At 41.9% G+C, this 12,782-nt stretch overlaps 1 protein-coding gene across 2 annotated transcripts in view; it reads right to left on the reverse strand.

Annotated features, from left to right (window-relative positions):
• GADL1 (glutamate decarboxylase like 1) overlaps positions 1-12,782 on the reverse strand; it is a 187,627-nt gene that overhangs the window by 130,754 nt on the left and 44,091 nt on the right. For both annotated transcript variants that reach the window (XM_059937567.1, XM_059937569.1), the window contains exons 5-8: positions 9,826-9,932; positions 9,020-9,135; positions 3,135-3,214; positions 2,960-3,014 (exon numbers count right to left, since the gene is read on the reverse strand). In XM_059937567.1, coding sequence (XP_059793550.1) covers positions 2,960-3,014; positions 3,135-3,214; positions 9,020-9,135; positions 9,826-9,932 — 358 coding nt within the window. The remainder of the gene's footprint in view (positions 1-2,959; positions 3,015-3,134; positions 3,215-9,019; positions 9,136-9,825; positions 9,933-12,782) is intronic.

Genomic DNA, 12,782 nt, shown 5'->3' on the forward strand with positions numbered 1-12,782 from the left:
AATGGCATCAAGGTAAAGGTCACTGCTCAACAGATTTTTAATGGATCGTGGTTGGCCAGGGAATTGAATCCCAGCAGCAAAAAAAAAAAAGTTGATAGCTATTTCCTACATCTGTAACAATATGAGTTAAAAGCTTGAAACAAACAAACAACAACAAAAAGTAGGTCTGAAGCTACTGAGAAAAAGAAACTAGTCATCAGGTATTAAAATCTCAGAATGGATGCAAGATTTGTCCTCAGTGAATCCAAGCCCAAGTTTTAACTGACTTGAGAGAAAACTGAGGAGGCATGCCAACTCTAACCCTGTTGCCCTACTTTCAAATGTGCCTAAAGCAATTTTTACTTTTTAAAAACTTCCCTTTCAAGTTCTCAACTTCAGGATATGTCACTTTCATGGACTTTCATTGTCAAAACAAACAGAAATTTGAACAATGAAAATAATAATGACTGCTGTGGAGTAAAATCCATCCAATATGTTAGAAGATGAGTTCTTCATGACACTTTAAAAAGAAAAAAAGGTTTGGCTATCCTTCAGGATGCTTGGTAACTCACTCACTATTCTGAAAATTGGTAAATAAGGGAAAAGAATAAAATATTGATTCTGTCTTGCTTGTCCAAACTGTTTCCTTAGGGAAACCAAATATGGATGAAGAAACAAAAATGTTTAGAGTAGGAGGCCTGCCACTAAATGAAGAAGGAATGAGAGAATGAATTAGAACATCACTAATGAAATAACGGATCTAGACAATGATGACAAATGGCAGCAAAATCCATGAGGTGAGAGGCTGATGCAGAGTTCTGTGATAGATGGACCGATAACAAAAGGAGGCCCAAGACGTCTCCTGATTGAAGGGCAAAATGCCACCCATGAAGTCTTCCTGGTAAAAATTCCAACCTGAACCCAACCTGAATCTCCCCAAGTCTCAGTATCTAACAGCCAAATTACAGGAAATATAGAAAACAGATGGGGAGGTACAGGGGAGGGGAGCGCTTAGAGTCTCAAATTCTTGATGGAATCAACAAAATCCATAATGTGAAAACTCTACAGGACAAAGGACTTGGTTTCTCCAACAGATCATTTGCAGGGGAAAAAAGGAGGGGAGACTGTAGGTTAGAAAAGATTTATGTGATAAATCAACCAAATGCCACACATGGACTTTGTATGACTCCTTATTCAGACCACCAGCTATTTTTTTAAAAAGGCAATGGGAGAAAATTTAATCAGAGTGAATACTGGATAATATTAAGAATTTATTCTTTCTTATAATTGCATTATGGGGTTTTTTTTAAAGAGAGAGTACATATCTTTTACAGATATACTTAACTATTTATAGATCAAATGATATAATGTGTAGGATACACTTCAAACTGATCTAGAGGTACTGGGAGGGGAGGCGAGCATAAGCTAATGATTGTGAAAGTTGCATCACTGGTATGTGGAATCTCATTATATTAGTTTTACATATATTTACAATTTTCCATAATGAAAAGTTTAAAATAGAAAGAAAGAAAGAAAGAAAGAAAGAAAGAAAGAAAGAAAGAAAGGGGAGGGAGGGAGGAAGGAAGGAAGGAAGGAAAGAGAAAGAGAGGAAGGGAAGGAAGGAAGGAGGAAGGGAGGAAGGAAAAAAGGAATCATATGAACCATACAAAAAGCAGAGTCAATATTCCCCACCAACAGGCATTAATAACATAAAGTTCTTTTTGATAGGAACTTCTGTAGAAAAAGATAAAACTAGATTTTAAAAAATAGATAAAAGTAGAAGGTGATATCTGTAGTTCACAGCAGAATAAACAGGTTGCAATATAGAATTTTACCCAAGAGATAAAGAAATCTGATAACCTGTACCACCAGACAACTATCAAATCCACTTGTCAATGGAATGTTTTAAAAAATGTAGTGCTAAGGACACACACCAGAAGCCAATACATCTGCAATAAAGGCAGAACTTTCAAGTACAGAATTTCACACCAAATACAGTGATCTAGCATGCTCCACATAAGTTGAATTTCATGAAAAATTTAAAAAAATATGAAGAGTGAAAGAAAAGAAATATAATATTAAATCTTAAAAAATGAAAATAAAAGAACCCATCTTTCCTAAAGTGTGAAGCCCTGTGAGGAGAGATAAACTTGTATCCCAGCTCAAAAGCTGGGCTTTTAATTTTTCAGCAGTCACACCCGACGTTGTTGCCGTCTATTGGAAGGTGGTGGGAGAACAGCCTGAAGCTGCACTGGCGTGGGGGCTGAGGGAAGACGGGAGGGAAGCAGTGAAGGGGCTGCACCTAATCCAGTAGGCTTTTGGTCCAAGAAGCAAGACGGCTGCACCAAGACAACGCCACACCCGAAAAGCAGACACCAGGCTGAGCTGGAGTACAGCAGGTGACCAGGGCCATTCCTTGCCTACCCCAGCGATGGATATGCCAGCTTTAATACATCCTGGCAGCTAAGGAAGAGAGGATAGTCTGCCAGAGCTGAAATACTAGACCCACACCCAACAGGGGGTGATGGTCATGGATGGGCTTTGGGTGGAAGCAACCCAGGAGGACAGTTTGATCAAGAAATCAGAAATCATCCTGAATGCAGCCCAGAGACAACTGGCTTCGCCTGTAGCATCCTCAGAGTCGAGAGCTACGTAGGAGTGTGGATGCTGGGACCCTGCTAGAGAGGCTGGGCTCATCTTTTGAGGCTAATTCTAGGCAAGAATCCGGAATCCAGTGATGTCAGTGTTTTAATAAGCTCCAGCCACCTGGGAATGAGAACATCTGAGAAACTCCTCAGAACGTGTAGAGCAAGCACCCAGAAATAGCACATCTGTAAATGAGCTTCCTCCTTTAATTCTAAGGGGCCCTCTTCTCTCTCCCACACATACAGACCTGGGCCTGGCTGCGGGCCCTGCATGCTCCCCCTAATGCCCAGACACACACACGTTTTCTCTCCCTCCCTCTCCTTCCCCCTCTCACCTCTTTCTTGGCTTGCCACACTTGCCTCTCCAGCTCCTCAGGTATCATCTTACCTCTAAGAGACACAGGTTTGAGACATTGTTATGTTCAGCAGTGAACAGACCTTGGTACTGCTTTTTAAATAGTATCAGTTTCCCCCTCCACCCACCAGGCTTCCGGATCCTGTCCCCATTACCTTCCATCTGTTTCCACAAAGCAAGCATTCTCAGTGCCAATCCCAAGAAAGGAGGCCGCCTTCTTCATAGAGTAATGACACTACATTCAAAAAGGCAAGGGGGAGAGAGAGACACAAATACATAGCATGAAAAGAGTACTGTTTATTATCTAAATGGGTGTACATCATACGGCTAAGCCCAACCTTTGGAATAGTATTGCCGTTAAAAAAAAAGAAAGTCATTTAACTGAGCTCTCTAGTATAGTGGTTGAAAACACTGATTTTGGTTGGGGTCAGAGAAACCAGGATGTAATTCCAAGTTTTCCCAGTTACAGCTATAGACCCTTGAGCAAAGAACACATACTCTCCCAGCCTCCATCTGCTCATCTATAAAGCGGGCACGTGGATGCCTCCTCCATCTGCTTGTCATGGAGTTAAATGGGTTAATGTCTGTAAAGAGCTAGCACAGAGCCTGGCATATGGAAAAGACTTGGTCGCCGGAGGCTGTTGTTTTACGTAACATTGAGAAAAGTTTCTCTTGATGCTACTAATAAAACTCAGTATTAATGGAAACAGAATCTAGTCCACTGCTGACTCAAAAACCCTCTAAGGAGTGAGCAAGACTGTCTCAAAAATTGTAGTCACAGGCCACAGAAGAATCTATTTTCAAGAGCAAACAGTGGGTTATAAATGCTGATCAGACACTTGACCAATCTTGTTTAATATTGAATATAAAACTGAAATTAGACACACGGGAATGTAGCTAAATCATAACAACAGAAGTAATAATAATTTATAGACACACTACTGATGCAGCCCTGGCATGAATGAGGCTAAGAGCTGGCTTTGGAATTAGGTCTTGTCTATCTCTTATTGGCAAATAGCGGTATATACTTTGGATTGTTGGGCCTTTTTGCCCTACGTAAATCCTATAAAATAATTAGCATTCAAACATTGGAGATGTCGCTCTTCATACATTATTGTGGACAGGTGGTCAATTAATTCTTTTTCATGCCAGAAAAAGTGAAGGTGCTAAAGGACATTATTGTACCAAAACACCTTAGTAATTTAATTTGTAGGTATGAATATATTAAAAGAGTCGTCAAGCCTTCACACTTAACTTGATATATTTCCCTCAAATGTGGTAAATTTTTTCCTCTTTTGTCAAGACAGTTTTATGGGGAGCTCTTTTTTAACTCTGTAAAAATAAATGCAGAAGTAACACCATCAGGAAAAATGAAACCATCCTAAATAATTAATTTCCAAATATCAAATAGGACACATTCAAAATGCCTGTAGGATGCATTCATTTCGGGTTGTTACAAGAACATGTGCATAGTGAAGAGTAATAATGTACATGAAAATATAGTTAATTCCCTACTTGCTACATCAGCCCACCATAGCTAAGGTGACACAGCTAAGGTGAATTATTTCTTACCAGAGATTGGGGCTCTGGCACCAAACAGCTATTGATTTCATAATGATAAATAGTAGCCTACCCCCACTGACATCTGCCAATAAGGAAAATCACATTGCTTTGCCCTGAGAAATAGCAAAATACCCTCAACCAATGGATCTGCTGAATAAAAAACCTGTCATCAGAATAAGAATAGCTTCGGTGGAGCTATTTTTGGGTATCTCAGGGCAAAGTAGAGTCCAATGTCAATCTCAGATGGATAGAGATAGATTTTTACAAGTCTGAAAAACTGAAGTCTAAACATCTGAAAGCATCAGAGGAGGAAAAGAGCCCTGGAAGGGGAAAAAAAAGAAAGAGCAATGCTTCAGACATACTGAGTAGTTTCAAGAGAAGGAAAAACCTAGAAGGCCGGAGTTCAGAAGTAACAGCTGCATTTAGAAACAAGAAGTGCCTATTCCCTTCACTGGCAGAAGAGAAGTTAGTCCTTCTAAGACCCAGTCTCCCCCTGAGTTTCACTCGTCCACAGAAGACACATAAATCTCAGTGGGTATTCATTTCTATAAAAGTAAGATGGCCAGTGCCCACAGGAAAGACAGAATTGCACTGAAGTATTCCTTCCTGGTTCCAGCAAGGATTTCATCTGTGACCTTGGGTTTCTCAGTGAACCGCTGCTTTCCCCTCCTGTGGATTGTGTTCTGGACATTTGGAGTCCTAAGATGCTGACTAGTTTGAAGTTCAAATTAGCTTCAGGTGGTGGGGAGAGCAGGGTTATGAATGTTATGCCTTAGGAAATAAAGAAAAGGAATGTACAGGGACTTTTCCAAGAGCACGCAGCTGGTTCAATTCCTAAAGAGGCAGAGCCGGAATCCAGATGGACTACCTTACACTCTGCACAACATCCTGAAAAGCACCTGCTGGCCTGTGAATGCCTGCAATGCCATCCAAACTCAGGGCAGCCTCACCTAGAGAGCAGGGCCATGATGGAGCGAGTCAGGCACCTCAGGTGCAAAATTTAAGGAGGTGTGACCTTGAGACCTGGACTCTAAACGTCTCATTTGCCTCATCCCAGCCGCGATCCTGCTAGTAAGGAACTAGGACAACTGATCGCTGGCCTGGGAGTGAAAAGAGTTTCTTTTCTCCCTCACTTTTTAGTGGCGGACAATAATCACTACTTCATGCTAATTCCCAAAATGATTTGAATGACAACCCTAAGATTTCTATAAATGTAAGGAATTCATATCTAACTGCTAATCAGGCCACAAATCTGTTCCTTTTATTATTTTTCTCCAAAAGTCCCCTTCTCTTTGGTTCCCGCTTGGCCTGGAGAGGCTACCTTAGATATGCTGACAGTCTAGGGGTCTCTGCTGTGATCTTCCTGGTCTCCACCAACAGCTGAATTACCATGGACGCCTGAAGTGTATGCAAAAACCCCTTTAGTGGTGAGTGCACACATTCTGCATTTGATGGTGCAAGGCAGAGATGGAGTAACTTACCCCGGTTCATCTGGGGCTGCATAAAAACTGCAAAAGTAAGGGCACCTGATAAAACAATCTGGGAAAATAACCAGGGGGCCATGGGCCAACGCCTGAAAAAAAACAAGGGGGCTATAACAAAAAGATTAGCATAGGGTTTAGGATCTTTTAGGAAATACAGCTTTCTTTAATTCTTTTTTTTTTAACTAAGTAATGGATTGATTTGTTGTAAATAGTGGTACAGAGGTCCCTAAAATATGAATTAAAGTAGTGTCAATGCTATGACTTGGGTCTCTTTGGCAGAGCAGGGAAAAGAAGGAGCTACAAAGAAGAGTATGGTGGATGGGGTAAAATTTATATTTTCAAGGCTACAGTGTGTTCAAAGTTATGGAATTTTTCTGTGGAGTTCACTTTGTTATGGACTGAATGCTTGAGTCCCCTCAAAATTCGTGTGTGTTTAATCCCTGGCCCCCAGTGTGATGGTCTCCAGGGCGAGACTCTGATGGGATGAGTGCCCTTGTAAGAAGAGGAAGGCAGGCCTCACTCTGACCACGAGCCTGGACGGAGGCAAGGCCATGTGAGCACAGAGGTTCACTCGCCAGGAAGCAGGTTCTCCCCAGACACCAGACCTACCAGCACCTTGATCGTGGACATCCCAGCCTCCAGAACTGTGAGAAATAGACATCTGTTGTTTAGGCCACCCACTCTATATTTTGCTAGAGCAGTCTGAGCAAACTAAGACACACATCTAGCTTGGTTTTCTGGCTCCATCCTCTGCTGGTCTGTTAGCCAAGGCATATATTTTACCTCTTTTTGCACCTATATCTCCACCGGAGATTTTAAAAAATACTTAGTTCTGGGTTCACAACTTTTAATCTCTTTTCATTCCCAACTTGCCAGCTACACCTGTTACTGATCTTTCCCAGGCATAATCTTTATTTTAGGCTTCCATAGAAATTCTTCCCTCTTTCTGGAGCAATTATCCCAGAAAAGAACTCTGGTACATTTTAAACCAAATGAAGAACGAAAAAGGCAAAGGTAAAAGCACTGCACTGATAGCAGGGCCCCTGCTTAATCAGCTTTCCAAGGCGTGGAAATAGCAATTCTAACGCAGAAGGGGCTCTGCATTTCTGATACACTAGGGTTCCTCCAACTGAAATACCAAGGATTGGAACCCGAGGGTTGGAACCAAAGTTTCCCAGGGCAGGGAAATTCTACTCCATAATCATTCCAAATAACCAAGCATTTTCCCCAGGTGTCCACATTCCCAAGCATTCTTCTCTTGCTACAGAGTGAACATCTCATGAGGAAGGGCCTGGCGAGCTGAGGTCAGAATCTCAGACTACGTGACTCCTCCCAGCTGCCCCCAACTCAATGCCCACTTTGCCCTTAGCACTGAACTAACCAGAACTCAGGCAGGGCAGGGGGAACACGCGGGGGTGGTCAGGTTCCTGCACCATTTATACTTTTGCCATAATAAAGTAACTTGCTCTTGAAAGAAAGTAACAGATACAGGAAAGTCCAGCTGGAATTAACAGAGAATTTTCAGATTTTGCCCGCCTCACGTGTTTGACAGGAGACCTAGGATTATTGCAGAAGGTACAGGAGGGGACATGGGGAAGAAGCAGTGGTGGGATGGACCCCCAGAGGCCCCCACTGGAATCACAAAAAGAAAAACAAAAAAAGCATCCCTTCTAAGTAAGACTGCATATGAGCTGTGCTCCGCATTATTATTGCTGGGTCATTCTCCTCCTCCTATTACTACTAATAGCTAACGTTTTTGTCTGTCTAGCATGTGCCAGATGCTACTTTACATGCTTTAACTCATTCAATCTTTGCAATAACCCACTAATCAATCAGTGCCTACTAAGCTCATGTCGCCGCTGGGCTGCTTTAATGGCCCCAGACTGTTCACTGCTCCCTGTATCCAGTCCCTTTTCCTGGTGGCTTTGCAGAGTCTCCTTAAGAGGTGAAGTCTATTTTCCCACTTCTTGGATCTAGGTTCCTATATACAACTTATTTTACCAAGAAAATGAGGGAGAAATGACAATGTGCCAGTTCTGAGCCCAGGACTCAGGAGGCCCAGTGTGTGCCCATGCTGTTTTTTACCTGCACCGCTGTCCTGACAACACACCTGGACTAGCCTGCTGGAGGATGAGAGACATGTGGAGCGTCACTGGGGTCATCCCAGCCCAGCCACTCCCAGATCAGCCACTCGCCAGCCAAGCCCAGCCAAGAACAGCAGCACTACCCAGCTATCTCCAAACTCGAGGGCGATAATATCTGGCTATAGTTCTATGCCACTGGGTTTTGGAGTAATTTGTTAGATATTAGAACTAACTGATACACTCATTTTTATAAATTAGGAAACTGAGGCACAGAGGAGTTAGTCAACTTACCCAAGGTCACTCAGATAGTAAGTAGTGGAGACAGGAATTGAATCCAGGCAGCCTAGCTGAAAGCCAATGTGCTCATCCACAATTGGACCTCCTACGTCAGTGGGGAGCACAGTGAGATAGGGGACTGTGGCAACATCCAACTGTGTGTGTGTGTGTGTGTGCGCGTGCGCATGATGTTCATTGTTACTGAATATCTCCCTTTCCCCTTGAAGAGCCCTTGTGTTAGCCATTCAAAGCAATCAATTTCACAAGGAAATGGGAGTAGAAGACATACCTGATATCAGTAGCAACCATCTAAGTTCTCACAAATAAGACACTCAGAGATTCATAGAAAGAGATGGCACTTTCAAATTAAGTGTTCTCTTTTCTTAAGAAAACGTTACAGACTATAAATTTTAAATAAAGGTGATGTACAAAATTGGGTGGCCAGGGCTTACAATATCAAACCCATCAGAATTTCTTTTGGAATGAAATACAACGTTGTACGTAGGCACAGGACTTACACATGGATGGGATAAAAGCACATCGGGAGCACCCAAACAAACAAGCCCTCTCCCTTCATGATGTATTCATTCTCAGAAAATCTATATCTCATATCAAAAATAATTTGTTTTTTACCTCTGCCGATGTGAAAAGGATTAATCTTGGCAAGCCAGACAGCCCCTTTTCTTTAATATCAGGACAGTACTTGTATCTGGCTAAATTCATGGCATACATATTGGACACTGAACCACCTGCAAAAATGAAAACAGAAATATGTATAGCATGAACGTCATTGTTCCCCAAGTGCCGGCTACAGTGGGAGGCATGGATGGCTGCAGGTGCACCAGCTTAATGACAAATTACTGTCAAAATCAAGGGAGCATCCCCCTCCAATCCCATTACTCTTACACACTTCCTCATCTCCAGTTCCAGAAGTTATGGTCTATCCTCTCATTCCAGAGCTTTTCTAAACTAAGAGTTTCCATCTATGGACTTAGGGCCAGTACCCAAGTCTCCATAGTTAATAATATTCTTTCCATCTGTCTCTAATCAATAAAATGACAATACATGCTCCTCCCTGGTTCCAAAGAAGGACTGTAGGAGAAACAAAATATGATTCAGGAAACTTCTCAAGTAAAATTAATTGATAAACTTGAAAAACGTATGATAGCCCTTCCTAACTCCCAGCAGCAGATAAGTTCATTTGTGTTGGATATAAATCCAAAATTGTAGACATCTCATTTGTTAGCATGTATGTCATTTCTGTAGCATTTAGGCAAAATATCATCACTCTGGAGAAAGGCACAAGCTCGATTCTCCCCAAGTGGCATGATTAACATCCAAGTTTTTGTAATGTGGAAGTCTGTGGGGAGTTGTTCCTCAAATAAGGCATGAATAAAATTGTAGATGCTTTAATGGAGGCAATAACTAATTGTACTTACCTGGGTTAAATATTCCATCCCCTTCTTTCCAGCCAATAAATTCAATCATTTTCTTCAGAACCGCTTCTTCCACTAACAGAAACACTGGGGACACCTCATACGTATAACTAGATAGATATAAAAAACACTTCACTTCTATGGCTAGAGTCAAACCATCCCTTTGGAGTCCCAAGAAATGCACATAGGGTTTTATTAAACCAAGTGGCTGTTGAAGTGTGGGTAGAGTCTTTGGAAATGAATCCATCGGAAACAGAGAAATACACAGTCTATGACAGCACTGGTCACGGTTAGATAAATGTCAGCAGCTGGTGGCTTTAGGGATACTAGCTACTTCGCAGTCTTAATTTAGAGGAAACCTTCAATTCCATTGCAAGAGATAAAAGCAATGCACCTGGATTCTTTGTATTAGCCATGAACAGCAGCCGTTTAGCTCTTTGGATGCTGCTTTGGATGCTGGTTAAAGAAAAACCATTGTCATGGTAGCCAGGTTTATTAGGTTACTACCATGAAGTACCCTAGCAGTCAGCTCTAGAACTTGGGATTCCTCCACCACACTCCTGGGTTTGTACAAATGGCAAGAGCGCTGTGGACATCTCTTATGATGTGATGATTTTACTACACAGCGCTACCTGGATCCCTGTCATGAAGGTTTGAGGCTCTGGGCTGGAATGTTGTCATTAGAGAGCATTGCTAAGTTAGCCCCTTTAGGAATGTCCTGTGGTGGTCCACACCCGATGACTGGTCCAGCTGGAGGTACAACTGGGCCTGGCCTTGGGGGTCCAGCTCCAGACCACACTGAAGGGCCAGGGTAGCTCCAGAGACGTCTGTGGGGTCAGCCAAGGTGGTCTTAGAGCCTACACAGTGGCTTGACTCCTATCTCTGCCCACTCCTGCTTCCTTCCCCTCCCTCACCCATGTTGACCCCAAGGGTTTCCCTTAATAAACATCTTACTCACTAAGCTCCATCTAGGGCAGCTGCCCAGGAATCCAGCCTGAAACAGTTACCATGTAATTTTATAACGTTTCTTTCTTTCTCCAGATAACTGGAGGGTGACTAATATGTATAATCTCCTTCTCGAACAATTAGGTGATTACATTAAATTGAATCTGAATAAATACGTACTCTAAATATGTAAGCTAAGCAGACACATTTAAATTCATAGTCACGGAATTTAATGCAATTATGTTAACATCAGAAGGAAAAAAACTTTGGTAAAGAGGCAAAAAAAAAAAAAAAAGGAAAAAAGAACACCTACTGTGTTATCACCTCCCTACCTGCCAAGCACTCTACAGAAGTTACATCATTTTTCAAACAATTTAGCTTCTATTTTCAACCATGCTAGGAAACCACTTTACACATATCAAAAGTGTGAAAAAAAAGTATATATGTGTATGTGTACCTACAAATAAAAGTGAAATAATCATTCACTTTTTAGTAAGAAAAAAATACTATTAAACTTGTCTTTGCAAACTAGCTCAACCGTAAACCTGGAAATTGGCCTGGAGGTGGAGGAGAGGACAATACAGAATGCGCTCGTGGCTTCGTGATATTTTGAGTGGACTACTCAGCTTAGCAGCAATTTAATACTTCAAAAGCCTCTAAATATTTCAGTAAAAGAACCCAGATGAGGAGTTAGAGAGATCCCAGGACTTACAAGGAGAGGTTCACAGAATTGTGTAATTTCACTATCTTTTCTACCACTTAACTCTTCTACCCATTGTAACCTGGTATCTGGTATTGTCTTGAATTATTCCACGAAAAATTCTGTAACTGAAGTCACCAATGACATCCATGTTGTTAATCCAGGGGACATTTTTAGTCTTTGTCTTAGTTAAACACTCCACTCAACAATATATGACTCTGGACACACTCTCCTCCATGGCTCCCAGGCCTTCCCAGTGGATTTTCTCCTTCTTCTCTCTCTACTGTAGGCTTATTCTCCTCCTCCCAACCATGAAATATCAGATGCCCTCAAGGCCCAGGCCCGAGCCGTCTTCTCTCCTCACTCTATGCTGTCCTGCAGGCAGTGCTTCTCCATCTCCTGGTTTGTTTTTATTTAAAATGTCTCCATCCTGCTCATTAAAATCACTTGTTGGGCTATGAAAATATATCAGTGCCCGGGACACATAGACAGAAATTCAGATTTAATTGGTCTGGGTTGGGACCCAGGTCTTAATATTAACCCAGTTCCTAGGTTGATCCTAAAGAGCAGAAAGGGTTGAGAATCCCTGACTTTAGGAATCTCATCCATGCCCACTACTGAAACTACCATCCTTCGCCAGTGACACCTACGTTTATAACTTCCATATAAATATCAGAATTTCAGGCCCATATATATCTCAACTCACCAAGAGTATACGCTTAAATATTTCAAAGTTACTGCAAATGCAAATGTTCACAATGGAAAACTGAATTACTGCTCTTGCCTTTTTCACCATAGACTTGAAAATTGGCCCCTCTTCCAGTGTTTCTTATCTCAGTGAGTGACATGACTGTCAACCCAGCTATTAAGGCCAGAAACCCAGGCATCATCTTATAAACCTCCCTCTTGTTCCCATTTCCAAGATCCAGTATATTATCCAGTCCTTTCTGTTTTATCTTCCAAACACATTTTTCCCCCTCTATTCCTAACACTTCTGTCTAAATCCAAGCAACTATCATCTCTTACCTGACCAAGGTAATGCCATCCTAATGGGTCCCCTCCAATCCACTCTCCATATTTCCAATGATCTTTTTACTAAGCAAATGTCACCTAGTGATGTGGAAACCTTCAATGGCTTTTCATTGTACTTAGAATAACTTATAAATGTGGCCCACTGGGCCCTGCATGTCTGGCTCCAATCTTGTCCTCCATGACACCCCCCATAACTTTCTCAGCTACACCCACCCTGACTTTTCGGTTCATAGCACATGTCATGCTGTCTCTTGTCATAGAGTCTTTGAACATGCTGTTCCCT

The sequence above is a fragment of the Balaenoptera ricei genome, chromosome 11 (genome assembly GCF_028023285.1).
Source record: "Balaenoptera ricei isolate mBalRic1 chromosome 11, mBalRic1.hap2, whole genome shotgun sequence".
Lineage (NCBI taxonomy): Eukaryota > Metazoa > Chordata > Mammalia > Artiodactyla > Balaenopteridae > Balaenoptera > Balaenoptera ricei.